The sequence below is a fragment of the Chelonia mydas genome, chromosome 2 (genome assembly GCF_015237465.2).
Source record: "Chelonia mydas isolate rCheMyd1 chromosome 2, rCheMyd1.pri.v2, whole genome shotgun sequence".
Taxonomy (NCBI): domain Eukaryota; kingdom Metazoa; phylum Chordata; order Testudines; family Cheloniidae; genus Chelonia; species Chelonia mydas.
Genome location: NC_057850.1, coordinates 130,169,805 through 130,188,109, shown reverse-complemented (window position 1 = coordinate 130,188,109; position 18,305 = coordinate 130,169,805). Strand labels below are relative to the sequence as shown.

Here is an 18,305-nt window from a genome sequence, read left to right as displayed (position 1 = left end):
AATGACATAGGGAAAAGTAGGAGACAGGTCCCAGAGGCTAAATTTAGGCTTTTAGGTAAAAGATTAAAGTCCAGGATCTCCCTGGTAGCATTCTCTGAAATGCTTCTAGTTCCACATGCAGGGACAGTTAGACATGAGAGAGAATGGGAATAAATGATCAGTTTTCCCAAAGGAGAGAGGTAAACAGTGGTGTCCCTCAAGGATCTGTACTGAGAACTGTGCTGTTCAACATATTCATAAATGATCTGGAAAAGGGGGTAAAAAGTGGGGAGGCAAAGTTTCTGAATGATATAAATTATTCAAGATAGTTAAGTCCAAAGTTGGACTTACAAAGGGATCTCTCTAAACTGAGTGACTGAGCAACAAAATGGCAGTTGAAATTCAATGCTGATAAATGCAAAGTAATGCACATTGGAAAACACAATCCCAACTATACATATAAAATAATGGGGGTCTAAATTAGCTGTTACCACTCAAGAAAGAGATTTTGACATCTCTGGAGTCTTGGAGAGCATGGATAATTCTCTGAAAATATCTGCTCAATGTGTAGTGACAGTCAAAAAAGCTAACAGAACATTATGAATCATTAGGAAAAGTATAGATAATAGGACTGAAAATATAATGCCATTATATGAAGCCATTGTACATGCACACCTTGAATACTGTGTGCGGTTCTGGTATCCCCATCTCAAAAAAAGCTATATTAGAATTGGAAAAGTTGCAAAGAAGGCAAGAAAAATGGTTAGGAGCATGGAACAGCTTCCATGTGGAGAGAGATTAAATGATTGGGACAGTTCAAGCTTAGACAGGAGATGATTAAGGGGTGGTGGGTATGGCAGAGGTCTATAAAATCATGATTGGTGTGGAGAAAGTGAATAGGAAAGTGTTACTTACCCCTTCACGTAACACAAGAATCAGCGGTCACACAATGAAATTAATAGGCATCGGGTTTAAAATAAACATAAGGAAGTACTTCTTCACATAATGCACAGCCAACCTGTTGAATTTGTTGAGGGGATGTTGTGAAGAGCAAAAGTAGAACTGGGTTCAAAAAAGAATGAGGTAAGTTCATGGAGGACAGGTCCATAAATGACTATTAGCCAAAACACTCAGGGAAACAGCTCCATGCTCTGGGTGCCCCTAAACCTCTTACTGTCAGAAGCTGGGACTGGATGAGAGGGATGGATCACTGCTGTTCATTTCCTCTGAAGTATCTGGCACTGCTGGTTGTCATAAGATAGGATACTGGCTAGATGGAACATTGGTAAGACGCATTATGGGCATGCTAATTTACTATATATGGTGTACATTGTGAACAAATTTGAGACTTCCTGCTATATTAACCCACTGGTATGTAGCAAGAAGAGAAATGGTGTCCTTTAAACATTTTAAAACCCTAAACTAATTCTTTGTCTTATTAGGCAAACTAACCATGTGGTATCTAGAGAAATATCCAACACATTCAAATATTATTGGTTTCAAAAAGTCAGGAGGCACCTAAAATTTACAGAATTAAATATGTTTAATATACATTAATATTATCATGATTCTTTCCAATCCCCACAGTTGCACATCCAAAGGCAAACTGATTTACTTAGGAAGAGTAGAATCAGTTGATGGGGGACATTTTTTTATTTGATTAGAAAAACATTAAAACCATGACAATTACAACTACATTTGCAGCAGCAGTACCATTGGAAAGCAAGTTTTATATAGTGGCTATTGTAGATATGACAAGAGAACAGTCAAAAGTGAAGTGTTCTCCTTTTCTGTGGTTCTGGTGCTGAGCCGTAGTGTAGTTAATACATGGGAACTACTGAGGGATCCCTGTTAGATCTACGAAGATAAACTGTCAGGACAGGTGAGTGAGCAGGGTAAAGTTGATGACTGTGCGTTTAGTGCCAGATTCTGCAACTCTCACTCTAACATGTAGCTCAGATGGCTAGCTCACAAAAGGGTTTCAGAAAAGGGCCTTTTATAAGCTTTGAAACACCGTCACAGCTCAAATACACACGCAATGAGTTAGATAACACTTCTTAACACCAGAAGAAAAAGGGAAAAGAGCATTAGGTACTCTAACATGGACACAGTCAGCATACCAGGCTCCTCGGGAACTGAGTACATGAGCAATGTAGCAGCAGAGCAGAGAAGAATGTGTGCTTCTAGGAGTCTCCTATCACAGACAAAGGGTTGTCTCCCAAACATGAGGAGGAATGTTATTCTGCAGACACAGATCCTTTATCTCTAGCACCTTCCTTATTTATCATGGAATAATGGCCAAGCCAGCCATTATTAGATTAGTTTATTCCAAGTCAGTGGAACTGGGGGGCATGGAACAGCATTCATATCACGCTCCCCGTCAATACATGACGCGGGCCGGGGAAACTAATGACCCAGCCAGTGGACCAAATTTGGTGATGAATCCTGGTCACATACCACCTGAGGCACATTGTGCATACACCATGAAGAAGTAGAGTGGGTGAGTGCAGGGAGTGATGTTAAAAGACTTATCCCACATAAGCATCTAACTATCCTGTAAAAGGAACTGGGAGAACTAGCATTAAAAATTCACAACAAGCTCAATTGAGATAAGAGATGGTTGGGCACAGAGGCTGAAACATGGATTGTGAGGCAGCACCCCCCACAGCTCCCTGGCCAATGGGACCTGCGAAGCCAGCACTCTGGGCAGAGGCAGCGTGCAGAGCTGCCTGGCCATGCCTCTGCCTAGCAGCTGAGCAAGGGGGATGTCGCCATTTCCAGGGAGCCCCCAGATAAGTGCTGCCCACCTCACCCCGACCCGTGCCCCAACCTCCTGCCCCCTCCCACACCCAAACTCTGCTGCTGCGGCATGGTGGCCGAGACTGCCCAAGCAGCGGGCGGTTTGCCTGGTGCAGGAACTTCCTGAGCTGCCCCTGAGCCAGGCGCACTGGCTGCTGCAGAAGTCATAGAGGTCATGGAAAGTCATGGAATCCATGACTTCCGTGACCTCTGTGACAAACCCACAGCCTTAACGATACTTTCTACCTCATGTGACTATCTTCTTAATACATATAGATCAAATTGTCTTTCAGAATTTGTTTTAGTCTGGTTTTGGTTTCCTTTGACATTTTTTAGTCTTCTAAGTGGAGATAGCAAGTCTGCTATATGGCTCCATCTATTTCTCTGATTGTAGGAATATCTAGGATTAGTAATAAGACATCCTTTGCCAGTTTGTAGGTTATTTGATTTGGGGATGGTCTGCAGGTTATTGAATTGTCCGAGGAAGTTTAAAATTGCCCCTGCTTTATTCTGACACAGAGTATATGAATTATAAATCACTGCTTTTTACGTTGACATTTTTGTTTGTGGAGGGGGAAGGTTGTTTTTCACTTGTGGTGTGCTACATTTATTTCTAGCACCACTGGTATCCCATGGCAATTTGTTTAATTTGATCATAGGATATAGTGTGTCTTCAGCAAGGCACAATGGCAGGAAGTTAAAAACATGGCAACCATTAATAACTAGATTTAATATTTATACCCTTAGCTGTAAATTTACTCTTGAATGTGTTGTGGTTGGACGGAATTGGCTGAAACTTTATCAGTATGTGTTAAGAACCTTATTCAGCAAAGCATTTAGGCATGAATTAAAATGTTTTTTTCTGAATTGGGGCTTATCTGTTTCATTTGTACTCTGGATTTATTTCATTTATTCCAGATTACATTCACTTTAATTTTCACATTTCAGAAGTCACCAGCATATTCAGGTGTGGCACATGAACAGTAACTTCATCAGGACTGAGATCCTAGGCCAACGTATTTTCAAGTATTTTAGTTTAAACTTGGTCATCTCTCTCTTGAAAGTATAATGGGCTACTCTTTGTCACTCCTAAAAAAGAGTGTGTCTGTGTGTCAAGCTGGCCTTGGCGGAAAATGCATGTGCATGTTTAAAGTGAAAATATAAGGTGAATAATTATATTACTGGTCAACTGAAAGGGAAAGCTAATATAGCATGTAGCTGCCTTACAGGAGAAAGTTTTGTACAGTACCAAAGCATTCCTGTCAGTGGAATTCAAGATGGGTTTTACGAGGGATGCAAATATACTATCCACTATTGCCATTCTAAGCTAGTAGTGCCTGCCATATTTTAACTCCGTTCTTGAGAGTACTCTCTAGGAACAATATCATAGAGTCAGCTGATCAGTATTATCCAAGGATATGATGTAAGTCCTAGGCTGACTACATTTTAGGGAAATATTTCCACATAGGATACTCTTTGAAATATGGGCACTTACATTATATCTAACTGACCTACTTCTGAACTCCTAGGAGATGCCCACAGGAGGAGAGAACAGCTTGTGATCAAAGGTATTTGCTTTGCTGAGCCACGTTCAACTCTTTTCCAGTCGAAAAATAATATGTTAGTGTGTAATACTTTAAAGGTTAATTCTTCCCTTCTTTATGTGGTGTTCCATTGTGAGACTGTGATACTGATCCTCTTGTCTGAGGTAAGATTTTTACTATTTACTGTCGTACACCACTGATTTCTAAAAAGAACTCCCCATTGGCTTCAGACTTAAAAACTGATGGCTTGATAATGCCCAAGGAAATTTAATTGTGAAAAGAAGAGAAAGGCACAATGGCAATTGCACGTATCATGCTATAAAACAGAGTTTTTACTATTGTTAAAAAATAAATACATTTTTGCAACAAAAAAAAATGCCCCAAATCAGTACATTTACACCAATGCAACCCAACTGAAGCTAGATGTAAATTAGAACAGAACGCTATGGTAAACCATTCAAATGCGATCATTATCCAGATCTAGTGTTTTGAAATTATTACATTAAAAATGAAAGTGTGAGTATTTTGTATGTAATAACAACAGGAAAAAGTTAACAAAATTCATTCAGCAGGATGGGTCATAAATTACAATGCAAAATGGTGATCCATGGTGATATTGAATAGCCAAATTGAAATTATTCCTCTTTTAGTGACTCCTGTTTGTTAACAGGAGCAGAACATGAGGCTTAATTATACCCTGGTACTGAATAGAGGATCATATGTAAATCTATATTATTCATCATTTTATCTATCACTTTCTGAGGATAAAGTACTATTTTGAAAATATGAACAATATCTGGATGCACTCTACAGTAGACCTGCTCATACCAGTTTTCAAGGTCTCAAAATATCCTCAAATATCACAACTATAATTAAATATTTCATTTTTATGTTAGAAGATGTTTTCTCAAGGTCTCTGTCATTGTAACATATTCTGGTTTGACTTTTATTCTTTTGTGCCTCCAAATGATCATTTTTTCCAATGGATTCACTGGCAGTGAAGGCTAAACCAGCTATAATCTTTTGTCTCTTTCACTATGAATTTAGTTCAAGGACAATCAGTTGTGCTTATGTTAATATTAAGAAACAAGAGATGTGGACCAATAATCCATTGTGTAGATATAACTTCTCTGAACTCAGGAATAAAGTGTCCAAAGCTATCAGCTAGTTTGAGGAAAACTCTGAGAAAATTGCATAATGACAGGTTTCAGAGTAACAGCCGTGTTAGTCTGTATTCGCAAAAAGAAAAGGAGTACTTGTGGCACCTTAGAGACTAACCAATTTATTTGAGCATAAGCTTTCGTGAGCCACAGAATGCATCTGATGAAGTGAGCTGTAGCTCACGAAAGCTTATGCTCAAATAAATTGGTTAGTCTCTAAGGTGCCACAAGTACTCCTTTTCTTTCTGAGAAAATTAAACCTACATTTAAAAATTTCTAAATCACTTCCTGTCAACATGAGTTATAATTTGTGATTTTCTACTATTTTTTGTCGCCCCCCCGACCCTCTCTGGTTACTTTAAAAAATAGTCTAAGTCAAAACATGGATACTGAGAAAGAAAGGAGAGGACAAAACAAGAGTTTAAAGGAAAAAAGTCACAAGGAAGAGAAATGAAAGAAGAAACTTAACATATGTATTGTGACAGGGTCAGGCCAGATGGCTACAGGAGAGTGTGGGTTTTTTTTAAACTTTGAATATGTTTAATATGGAAAACCACAGAAGATGGTTGTGTTACAGCTGCATGTTTTTCACGGAACATAGATGCAATGACACGTTGGCACCTGGATCACCGCAGCACAGTCAAGAAGCTGTTCACTTATACTGTACATTCACAGTAACAGGCAGCAAGCAGCACTTGGAATCCAAAAAGAAACGGCACTGTGTTCCAGCTGAACGATGGAGGCAGATGGTGGGACTTGCTCCAACATTTACTTCAGATTCTTAAAGAGTTTGTGAGCCACACAGTGGTCCCTGGCATGCAGGAAGTCAAAAAGCTCTTCTGTACATTCCTCCTGTGTGGGGGACCTTGTGGACACTCGCGCTTCACACAGCTCTAGCTTCTCCTGTGCCTTCACACGCTTCTCAGTCTGCTCACAGTGCTCCCTTACTGTGGTTAAAGGATCCACTAGCTCTGCTTCCTCCTCCTCTTCCTCTTCCTCAGGTTCAGTGCTGTGGCCCTCCAGCATCTCCTCATCCTGCAGCCCCATTGCCACTTTGCTCTGGCCTCCCTCACAGGCACAGAAGGAGAGTGTTAGAAGGCAGATATATTAGTCCCAGATTAAGCAGGTCCATTTTCCCTGGGTAAGGTAACAGGGGCGGTTCTAGAACAAGAAGGAACTTGCTGGAACAAATTCAGGCAGGCAGGCTAATTAGGACACCTGGAGCCAATTAAAAAGCGGCTAGAATCAATTAGGGAAGGCTGGCTAATCAGGGCACCTGAGTTTAAAAAGGACCTCACTTCAGTTTGTGGTGTGCGTGTGGGGAGCAAGAGGTGCTAGGAGCGAGAAGGTGTACTGCCGGAGGACTGAGGAGTACAAGCATTATCAGACACCAGAAGGAAGATCCTGTGGTGAGGATAAAGAAGGTGATGGGAGGAGGCCATGGGGAAGTAGCCCAGGGAGTTGTAGCTGTCGCACAGCTGTTCCAGGAGGCACTCTAGACAGCTGTAGTCCACAGGGCCTTGGGCTGGAACCCAGAGTAGAGGGTGGGCCTGGGTTCCCCCCAAACCTCCCAACTCCTGATCAGACATTGGAGGAGTTGACCTGGAATGTGGGTTCCACCACAGGGAAAGGTCTCTGGGCTGTTCCCCAACCCATATGGTGGATCAGCAGAGACTGAGGGGATTGTTCTCCTTCCTTTTTCCCATGCTGGCCAGTGATGAGGTTAGCTGAGTGAACGGCAGGTTTGAGCCACTAGCAAAAGTGGCCAAACCTGAGGGCTCCTGTGAATCTCTGAGGCAAGCAAATCCAATACGTGCAGGACCCACCAAGGCACAGGAGGAACTTTGTCACAGTATACATTTATTTATCTATTTTAATTGAAAGTTTGCTTCCAAACAGGAAAGAGTCTAAAAAAGGAAGAGTCTGATTCTAAAACACTTTTGTTGGGCTGAAGTTACTTGTACCAGTACTGACATCAATGGGACTACAAATGTGGGTAAGTGCTACTCAACGAGAAAAGGTTAGAGTCAAATCCATATTTTATGTATATTTGTTCCCCACCCTTTTTCCTAGGGTTCTCTCAAATATTACTCATTTGCATATTTATCATGTGCTCATATGTATGGCCAGTCACAGCATTCAGCAATATTAGAATAGTGAATAAAAAGTGAGCACATTACCAATAATAAGCACTTCTAAAAGGCCCGTGGAAGCAAATACAGAAAGGTGTAAAGCTATAGCGGAGCATCTGCAGAAGGAAACTTTATAAAGAATAATGTACAGAAGGATTCAGAGAAGGAGTTTAATGCCAGAAGGAATCATTAAATCATCTAGTCTGACCTCCTGCATATCACAGGCCATTAAATTTCATCCAGTTACCCTATATTGAGGCCATTAACTTGGGTATGACTAAAGCCAGAAAGGCATCCAGGAAGCAAATTGATCTTAACAAGGTGCTCCACTAGCATCTGTATAGTCATTTGATTTGAAGTATAGCATTAACTGACATGAGGAAGGTACATCTTAATTATACTCTGTTTCTTCAATCAGATTTAATTTTAGCATCTGTTTTTATGTTTATCAAATAAAACATCATGGTTTGAATGCATTACAATTCAACTGATGCATCCTTTTAACTCCCTTACACTGCTATAGTTAAAGTTTGATTAGTGATTCCTCTATAACCTTCTAGTCTATAAACAAATTACACAAAAGAGAGTGTTATGGTCTATCGTGCTGTCAATTAAAGCAAACTGCCTCAGACTCAGACGCAATTGAATGTAATAGCTCCAATGAAGCTGTTAAAATATAGTATATTGTGTAATCTGTGTAAGAATGAATCTGCAAGTAGGGCTCTAAGTATTATATTGTTGCCTCTGTGGCCTGAGCAGTCACCAATATTTGGGACCTTGGGGATTGTTTCCATTAGGATGAGCAGTTGATGATTCGAGCCAGGTATATTCTTTGGTGTAAACTTATTTATTTACCAAAAAAGGTACACAAAGTCCTGTTTGCGTGAACACAGTGGAAACAAACAGCGGCTGGCAGCCTCCTTGGTCATAAATGGTCCAGTCTGCTACTTCAGGAGTCCTGCACCTAAGTGACTCTATCTTGCTGCTTCAACCTGAGTGTCATGCTCACAACTGGTGCTACAGGCTTTCTGCTGGCTTTCTCCCTTTATTACACACAGGCTGCAAGACCAATATCCTAGTCCCTGCGTTTGCAGTGAGGGAAACCCCTTAGCTCACACAGCTTAGCTCTGACTGACATGTACCTTGGGCAATCCCTCCATTGTTTGCAGCTGTTTCTATTACAAAAAGGGAATTAACTGCTCCTTCCACTGAGTCTGAAAGAGTGCTTGGCATGTCTATTGATTTTAACGATGTCTGTAATGGTCTTAGAGTCATATTCACCTGATGGCAGTCATTGGCATTTTTCAGCATAACAGTAGTTTGATAGGTGGATAATGAAGCACATTAGCAACTTTTCTTACTAATTGTCTTTCCATAACTGTAGTTTTACTTAATACTCCAATTTAGATGTTAGAAAGGTCAGTGTGAGTAACTGTATTCGATTTCCATTCTATCACTATGGAATAGCATGTGTAGTGGTGAGAGGGGAACTTGCCTTGCAATAACATTTAGGGAGTAAGCCTAGGGACCCTTCTTAGTGACCACCTGGGGTAAGGTGCCTCAGATCCAAATATATCCTTATCTTCTATGGCTTCCCCAGGAACAGTTCCATTCTGGGGCATCCCTGCGGCAGGTAGCAGCAACCCAGTCTTGGAGGCTATATGCTCTCAAGGTATTGTTCAGAGGGTCTTCAGAAAAACGGCCTGAACACTTTACCTGTTAAACCCATACATTTTGGAGTAACATAATATATTAGAATCTGCTCTATTTAGATTCTAAATATACATTATTTAAAAAGAGTAAATATGACTGTCTCCCTTTAAGTGACTTGCCCAGTGTCACACAGGAAGACCATGAGATAACCTGCTTTCTAGTCACAAGATATTTGCATATACTTTCTCCAAATAGGAAGGCAAAACTGATGCTGCTGTTGCCAAATCTGCCATTGTCCTTTGTAAGCTATCTCTCATTTACATGGAAAACATAGTGCTGCTCTTTTGTTTCTAAACAAATTCAGCATTCAGCTAGTTTAGTGCTTTTTTTCGTGTTTACTTTTCCCTTTATATCTGCTGGGACTCCTTCTGTCTCCCACTCCCCTTTGCCTCAAACTTCATCCAATTTATCTCTTACTATTATCTTTTGTACACAATCACTGTAAGGCAAGTAGAGTGTTTTCCAGTATTTTATTCATAATTTAAAAGTATATTTTATTCTGAACATGCTGAGATTTGTACAGCATCTTGTGAGCATCTAGGAATTTCTTTTTAGACTCCCATCAGGAGGCCCAGCTTTCAGGCTTAGCTCTCCCCACCCTGTCATGCAAACACTGCAGCTGCTAGATTAAAAAAAGGCCGTTTTCATTTAGAATATATAGTAAAACTGCCTTCGGCAAAATCTGAACCTGTGAGCTCTGGTGAATAAATAAATCCATTTCACCTGTTGTAAAAGATATAAGCACAGACACTATATGGTAATGGGGTCATATTCGTAGGGTCAGTGGTAGATCCCACTCCACCAAACAGATCAGAGGGTTCTTACCTCAACATAAGAACATGTATCCCCTCCGGGGTTATCCCTAGTTCCCAAAAGTGGAAGAGACCCTAATTCCTCCCTTCTCAGGGGCTTGGCAACCCACTTTAGGACTAATGGGCCCCAGCTTCTTAGGCTATGTCTGTATTTATGGCAGTGTGAAGAGTACATACCCTGCCCACAACCCTAGAACAGATAGGTAGCAGCGTCGACAGTGAGCCACTGAGTAAAGACAAGCCAGAACATTAGGGTACATACCCTACATGGCTCTCTACTACACACCCAAGCAGAACCTTCCCCCGTCTACAGTGCTATGGGAAAAGGCTCTGGTAGGAGGGAGGCTCTGACAGACCTTTCCCCTGCCTGAATCTTTCACTGCCGCATGTAGCTACATATCGTGGTGTGGAGATAGCTACATGCTGCAGTGAAAAGTGGGCTATCTGTATCCTACATGCTGCCGCTAATATGGACAAGGCCTTGGTGCTTCCCCTGGTGGGTAGGTGCATAAACTGATAGACAACAAGCAATTTATAAGTACTGGAAATCAACAGATAAAGATATAAACAATGTTTTATTCCTTGAAAAGACAGGTAAATTGAAAGAATGGAAAGGGAGCAGGCAATGGAATCAAGGATATCAAATAAATGAGTAACCATTTAGTTGCACAGCGATAATAAAACACTAAATGCCCACTAACTAGACAAAATTATCGAATATTGCAGGCCCAGTGGAGTCTTGTGGCTCAGTCTCTCCTTTGTGGAGCTGGAGCCTCCAGGTTGCTCTCAAACCTCATGGCTGAGAAAGAAAAAACAGTTACTTCCCTTCTGATGCAGGTTGCTGTTCCTGGGCTACTGCACCTCCAGCTGCTGTAACCTGACATTTTGGAGCCAGCTCTCTCCCACAAACACAACCGCTGGCGGAACTCAGCTCATAGATTGGGGTTGTTCTGGCCTTGTGCAGCTTTATCCAGGCCTGCATTTGGTTGCCTGCTCATCCATTGGTCTCTTGGTCTGGCCCTTACAGGCTGTTTGTGTCTTTACGGCACAAGTGAGGCGGGCAGTCTCAGGGCTTGTCTACACTACAGAACCTATGCTGACCTAGCTATGCTGGCAATGCTCCCTACTGTAGGCTCTGTGTAAACCAGCAGGATAAGTTTTTCTGCTAAAACAGCTAAACTGTTTCCCTGAATGACCGCAGGTGTGCCAACAGAACCACTCTTCTTTTGGTGTGGATGTATCTGTTCCTGGGGTTTTGCCGACAGAGCTATGTCAGCTGGGAGATGATTTTTTCCAGACTACCGGTTGACATAGATATACTGGCAAAAGCTCTATGGTTGGACCAAGCCTCAGTTTCACTTCTGTAGTCTCTGTCCTGGGGTCTGTGGGAGCCAACAAACCATAATTAGAACTGCAAATTCAAAGCCAGTTTCAAATCACAGTAACATGCTGCAGCATCTCTAGAGGAAGTCCGTTTTTTTCATCACTGAGAAAAGTAATACAGCCAGGCTTAGGAAATGAACAAAAACCCTAAAGAACTAATGGATGTATCACTGAAGCCATATGGACTGTATCCGATGACAAAAGAACACAATTAAGATTAATTTGGCCACATTTCAACTGTAGTAAATTAATCTTTTTTTCCCTTTCTTTTACCATCTAATCTGATCCTGACAACTTCAATATGCTTTTTTAGGGTGTACCTCTTTTTAATGATATATATTACAGCTAATGCCCTCTGTATTCATCTCTCTTCTCCCTTTTTCCCATATCCCTTTTAATACATTTGCTTAATACTTCTAATTTTTCTCAAATGCCTTTTAAAATAAGGTCTTTGAGTTCTTAATAATACTGCTATATTTGCCATAAATCCTCCTTTTTGTTATGCAGTAGTCTTTCTTTGGCTGCTTTATACATATTTTTTCAAACCCAACTGTATTTATATCTTCATTTGATTTTGAGCATAATAATTTTGCAATTTGGAGGGTTTTCATAGTATAATGATTTAGACTTTGCTGGAAACTGAAGGAGCATGATTGCAGTGTGAGAGCATTTTTTCTGTGGGTTTGATATGATACCATTCTTTTTTTTCCAGTGAATTAAAAGTTACCCAGGAAAAGTATAAAGAAATTCAGTTTTTCAACCTAGACACGTTGTGATGGGTTGGACCCCCATTCTGGGATGCCACCTGATGTTCTGGGGTTAAACTGAGCCTCCCCTGCTCAGTCAGCCTGGGTTCCCTCTCCCTGCTTTGCTGAATTAGGCTCTTTGGCCTCTTGCAGCACACACACACAGGTAGGGACACACCCCATTGCAGACACAGACTGAAGTCAGCTCTGTGTGAGAGGGCTCCCCCAGCACTCACGTGCCCACCCCTTTTGGGAGACAAACACAAAAGACTACTGTCTCGCACTGTATAGAAATATCTGTACAGCCCAAACTCATAAAATGTGCCCTCTTCCTCAAAGTGAAGAGAGATGTGCACAACTTCTTGCCCCCCCTTAGCTAGAAATTACATAAACTGGGTTTTATTATAAACAAGAAATAAGTTTATTAACTACAAAAGGTGAATTTTAAATGAATATAAGAGACAGAACATGGCAGATTACTGACCAAATAAAGCAAAATACGCAAGCTAAGCTCAATATGCCTTAAGAAACAGGTTCCAAAATGTAAATTCTCACCCTAAATGTTATTTTAGGTAGGGTGAAAAGTTTCTGTGGTTCAGAGTTCCAGTTATATTCCTTTTCAAACTGGATCCCTGTCTCAGTCTGGACTATCCCCCTTGCCTTCCCTTCAGGTGGCTTTAGCAGTCTTTCTTCTTGGGCAGCAAGGCCATGGAGAGGAAGAGTCTCATTTAACTTCTTCCCCACCCTTAAATAGGATTTACATAAGTAAGGAAACCTTTGTTTCCCAAACTTGATCCCCCTTCCCTTCCAGTAGAAAGTTACAAGAAGTCCCAGGTAATGTTTAATATCAGGTGACAAGAACCACTGGCTCATGGACTTTCTCTGATACTACAGAGTCAGGTGAAGTATGGAGCAGGAAGGCCAAGCCTATTCACAGTCCATTGTCCTCGCTGATGGCCCATCAGCCCTGACTGGCTTTTCCATTGTTGCACCTGAAGAGTTAGCAGTGGGCCTCACCCAAAGTAGCATGGTTGAAATACATTGTCAATATTCCTAATTGCACATACAGAAATGATAGGCATACACATTGGATAGTCACATTCAGTAAATTATAACTTTTCCAATTATATCTTACAAGACCCCTCTTGCATAAAGTCTATCTGTTATGTCATATTCATATCATAAGCTGTCAAGGTTCCTTCCCCACTCTGAACTCTAGGGTATAGATGTGGGGACCTGCATGAAAACCTCCTAAGCTTACTTTTAGCAGCTTAGGTTGAAACTTCCCCAAGATACAAACTATTTTACCCTTTGCCCTTGGACTTCCACTGCCACCACCAAACGTTTATCTGGGTTTATTTATTAGGAAAGCGTTGTTTGGAAACGTCTTTCCCCCCAAAATCCTCCCAACCCTTGCACCCCACTTCCTGGGGAAGGTTTGATAAAAATCCTCACCAATTTGCATAGGTGACCACAGACCCAAACCCTTGGATCTTAAGAACAATGAAAAAGCATTCCGTTTCTGAAAAGAATAATAGAAGTAAAAAGGAATCACCTCTGTAAAATCAGGATGGTAAATACCTTACAGGGTAATTTGATTCAAAACATAGAGAATCCCTCTAGGCAAAACCTTAAGTTACAAAAAGACACACAGAGAGGAATATCCATTCTATTCAGCACAACTCATTTTCTCAGCCATTTAAAGAAGTCATATAATCTAACGCGTATCTAGCTAGATTACTTACTAAGTTCTAAGACTCCATTCCTGTTCTGTCCCCGGCAAAAGCATCACACAGACAGAGACAGACCCTTTGTTTTTCTCCCTCCTACCAGCTTTTGAAAGTATCTGGTCTCCTCATTGGTCATTTTGGTCAGGTGCCAGCGAGGTTATCCTAGCTTCTTAACCCTTTACAGGTGAAAGAGCTTTTCCTCTGGTCACGAGGGATTTTAAAGGGGTTTACCCTTCCCATTATATTTATGACATAAGCATATTTTCATAAATATCATAACACATGCTTTTCAGATTCCCGGTATATACAATCCAATGGCATATGTCTAGCAAGCACCAGCACTTCTGGAAATCTCCATGTTCTAAACTGAAATAGTGACGGAGGTGAACCTAAGCCAGATTTTATTGATTTTTTTGGAAGAAAAGAGGTGGCACAAACATGGACATACCATTGTAGTTACTCAGTCAGATCCTAGTCCCCACCCCCACCCCACACTGCTCCAACCATTTTGGGGCCATAAAGCTGCCCTAACATGCCAGCTGAGGAGCCCCTTTGTGAGGTAGGAATCTCTGGTTGCTGGTAGAGCCAAAAGAGCCATCTCTGCGATGCATTCCTGATCACCTCGCCACCCCAGCATAGATGGAATATTTCAGATAAAACCCCCACATATCTTAAAAAAATGAAAAACCACTTATATGGGTGCTTGCTTTCCCCTAAGGCTTACCATTTCCAGTATCTGGGAAGTGCCAAGTACACAGACCCTTTCTCTGGTTGTCAGCCTGTCTCCCTGGACTTCTGGCAGGAGACCTCCCACACATCTTTCCCTGAGAAGCGCTTCAGGGTCCTATTTGGGGTGTTTTTAGCTTTGTTAGGCCTCTCTCTCTTTTTCTTGAACATGTAGAAGAGTCATTTGCAATTCTCTCTGTTTTTGCAAGATGTCTATGACAACCATTTCTGTCCCTAGAATTTGTCATTGGATTCTGGAGTATATGCAGGAAACTTACGCTGTGTTTCAGTTCATCAGCGGTTAGATCACTGAAGTTAGGCTGAATCCTGAAATTATTCACCTAGTCATCTACTGAGATAAAATCATGTTGCTTCATAGATTTAAAAACATACCTCATATGTCATAAATAGCAATTTGGTGCAACGTATTTGGTACATTCTTCTTGATCTTGAACAAGTGTTCTGTTTGTATCATATGGCGTTTTTCCCCAGTACTCCCACATAATTTTCTTCCTATGCTAAATAGTAGTACTATTCTCTTTAATGTCTTTGGCAATGTCAATGACTTCTAAGTTGTGGTCAAGTTTTCTAAGCGATTGGCATCATAATTCAGCCGCATTTGGTGCATCCAGAGGAGTGAACAGAGATATTAGTTATAAGAAGTCACTCATTTGGAGCTCGTTGGATAATGGGGAAAAAAATGTCTTGAACCTGTGATGAAATTACCAAAATTGGTAATGGATGTTATTCAGAATGAATTATTCTGCAGTTGTACTTTGTGATGCTTAATTATGCTATTCTTGTTGATAAAAATCAATTTGTGTTTTTTTTTAAAAATGCAAGACCCATCTTCTCCCAACAGATTTTAAGAGATCTACATTCTTATTCTGTTCTCACACTGATTAACTTCACTGACTTCAGTGAAGTTAATCCTGATTCACTCTGGTATAAATCAGATCAAAACTGGGTCTGGAGTGTTATTCATTAACCCCTTCATAAATGTTAAAGGACAGAGCTCCCTCAGGGGAGCCTTCTCCCCTCTGCTGGAGCAATGGTAAGGAGAAAGGAGTTGGTAGCATAAAATGGGTGTGCTAATGACACCAGGATTTGGTTCATTTTAATGAGCCATTTCCTAATGAGTAATTTTCTCCTTTTTATTTGCAAATGTTTTATTGGAAGCTAATTTCCTTTTTATTGTTTGGGTGGAATCATTTCTAATTTGTAAAAGAAAACAGGAACATTTTGGAAACAAAAGAAAAGAAAGCTTTCTCTTATGAGGAACCCTGATGGGTTCTTTTCTTTTCATGACATCCCTGATGCTTTATATGCTGAAATAGGAATCTCAAAAAGCTTTATACGGATGGCTAGGCATTGTTTTCCCCCACCACTTTCATAAACTGGAAAACTGAGAGGTTAAGGGACTCTCCCCAAGTGTCCCTGTGAATAAATGGCAAATTTGGAACAGATTGTTCATTGGACCAGATGCAAAGAAGTAAATTCCAGAAGCACTTTAAATCAGATAATGATTGCATGTTTTTGAACAGTATTTTGGAACTATTTGTAAAATCTAAATAGGCTGAGTAAAATCAAACACTCTTGGTGCACCTTCAGTAGTCCATAGTTAGTGAGTAACCATATCTCCAGGCTAACGCTTCTGTTGCTGCTAAGTTATGATGTTTTTACCAAAATAAATGTCCCTGAATGTTAGCTCATGGGTGCCTATATGAAGATATCCTCCCCTCCCCCCCCTAACAGTTTAAGGGTGTTTTGAGCCAATCTCATCTTATGTCGACTGTACTCTTAAAAAAGCCAATTGGGAAAATGAAAAAAACAAGAAACAGAACATTTGTACATGAGTAGTAGACTTTTGCAATATCAAGTTCAGAGATACTGGTCTCAAATAGGGGGTTATATTTTGATCTAAATTAGCTTTACAATTAAGCAAAGGCTTGTGGTTTGGGGCTAAAACAGAGCTAGAGTTTGAGCTCATGTTTGAGATTTGTCATTGGTGTCATTTTACCATCTGTTTTCATTATATTTGGGCCCTATATGTTGGAAACGATATAAGATTAGTTATCTTCATAAGAATTTTGGTGAATTCAAAACAGGACACTAGGCCCCTTCAATTATCAGATTTGATCTAGAAGTAAAATGGTTTGAACAGGTTCAGGTATGGGGACTTGTATTGGATCCTCTCTCCACAAAAAGCAACGGGGTTTTGACTTCAAAGTTTCTGTGTGAGCCTATTCAGAATAAAGACTTTATAATTTGGTAGAGTTACAAAGAAAAGTAAAGCAGTTGCCACCATAGGTTCAAGTTCATAATTCTCATTTCTGATGAAATTATATGGAGGAATAATTGTCCCCCTTCATTCTGAAAAAGGTACAAAGTTACTGGACCATCATCTTTTGATGGTTGATTTACGCCTCTAATCTTTTAGTCCATATGGTAATTCTGCCTATTGATCATGTCAGAAGATAATGAATCTGTCTTCCTTCTCCTTCCTTTGCTAAAGATTTTTCTTAACTGTTATTAGCATAGTATTATTGCATTTGACCTTGAAGAGTAAAGCCAAAATAGTATTTCCATGCGTGAGTGTCTGGTTCATCAAAGTTTTGTTTGTTTTTGTCATGCAGGATGTTTGACTGGTGCAAGCAATGCTCTTCTCTTCTGAAAATAGAGTCAGAAGCATAAAATAGAAAAAGTCACATGCTGAGACACATTTGAGATTGAACAGAAATAAAACTCACTTTTGGAACGTAAAGCAGAGAGTAACAGATTTGCTCTTTGCAGCATGTTGTCTTTTATGCCAGTAATTTTTCATTCCCTTTTATTATTTGTTTGCTGTTTTACATACAAGCAAAAGACTAATATAAAAGCCACAGTGAACAACATGAAAAACTGCATCAGACAAGAGGAATAAACCACAGAATTCTGCACTACTGACTTTAAGGGTATGTCTTGTCTGCAATCACTGGGTGTAATCACTGCTCAAGCCAACATACCCGAGCAAGCTTTAATCTAGCTACTTTAGGTTCTGGAACAGTGAAGCCACAGCAGCACAAACTAATCCCACAAGTAATTACCCAGGGTTCCAGGCAGGCTTGTACAGCTCATGCTGAGGTGTGCATTGCTTCAGTTTCGCTGTTCTAAGACCTGAGCGACCAAGCTTAAAGGGAGATCAGGTAAGGCAGTTCAAGCAGGGATTGCAGTTCAGACATACACTAATTGGAGGCAGTCCGAGACTTTCAAATGAAAAATGAGAAATATTTTAGATTTAGACCAACCCTAAGATATGAAGTTTGCTGTAAACTATTAATAAAGGATCATATGCATGCACTGTTGCCTTCACCCTGCTCCATTTGGAGATAACCCTGCCTCCTTCCAATTAGAATGTATTTCCCTTGGATTGGGATTCCTAATCTGTGTCCCTCAATTCCCAAACCTGTACATTTTCTGCTGTCTGTCCAACTACATCAGCAGAGAGAGATCACAAAAAGTTTAAAGTGCTATTTCCACTGTTGTTAATACAACCAGAGCTTTTTTTGGAGTGCAATAGAACCACTGCTGATTGGCAGGAA

At 40.5% G+C, this 18,305-nt stretch overlaps 1 protein-coding gene across 1 annotated transcript; it reads right to left on the bottom strand.

The window, feature by feature from the left end:
• Positions 1 to 6,008: 6,008 nt before the first annotated feature.
• LOC102937627 (cytochrome b-c1 complex subunit 6, mitochondrial-like) lies at positions 6,009 to 6,562 on the bottom strand. The gene has a single exon (XM_037891628.2). The coding sequence runs from the start codon at positions 6,527 to 6,529 to the stop codon at positions 6,251 to 6,253; it is 279 nt and encodes a 92-aa protein (XP_037747556.1). The 5' UTR covers positions 6,530 to 6,562; the 3' UTR covers positions 6,009 to 6,250.
• Between the last annotated feature and the right edge of the window lie 11,743 nt (positions 6,563 to 18,305).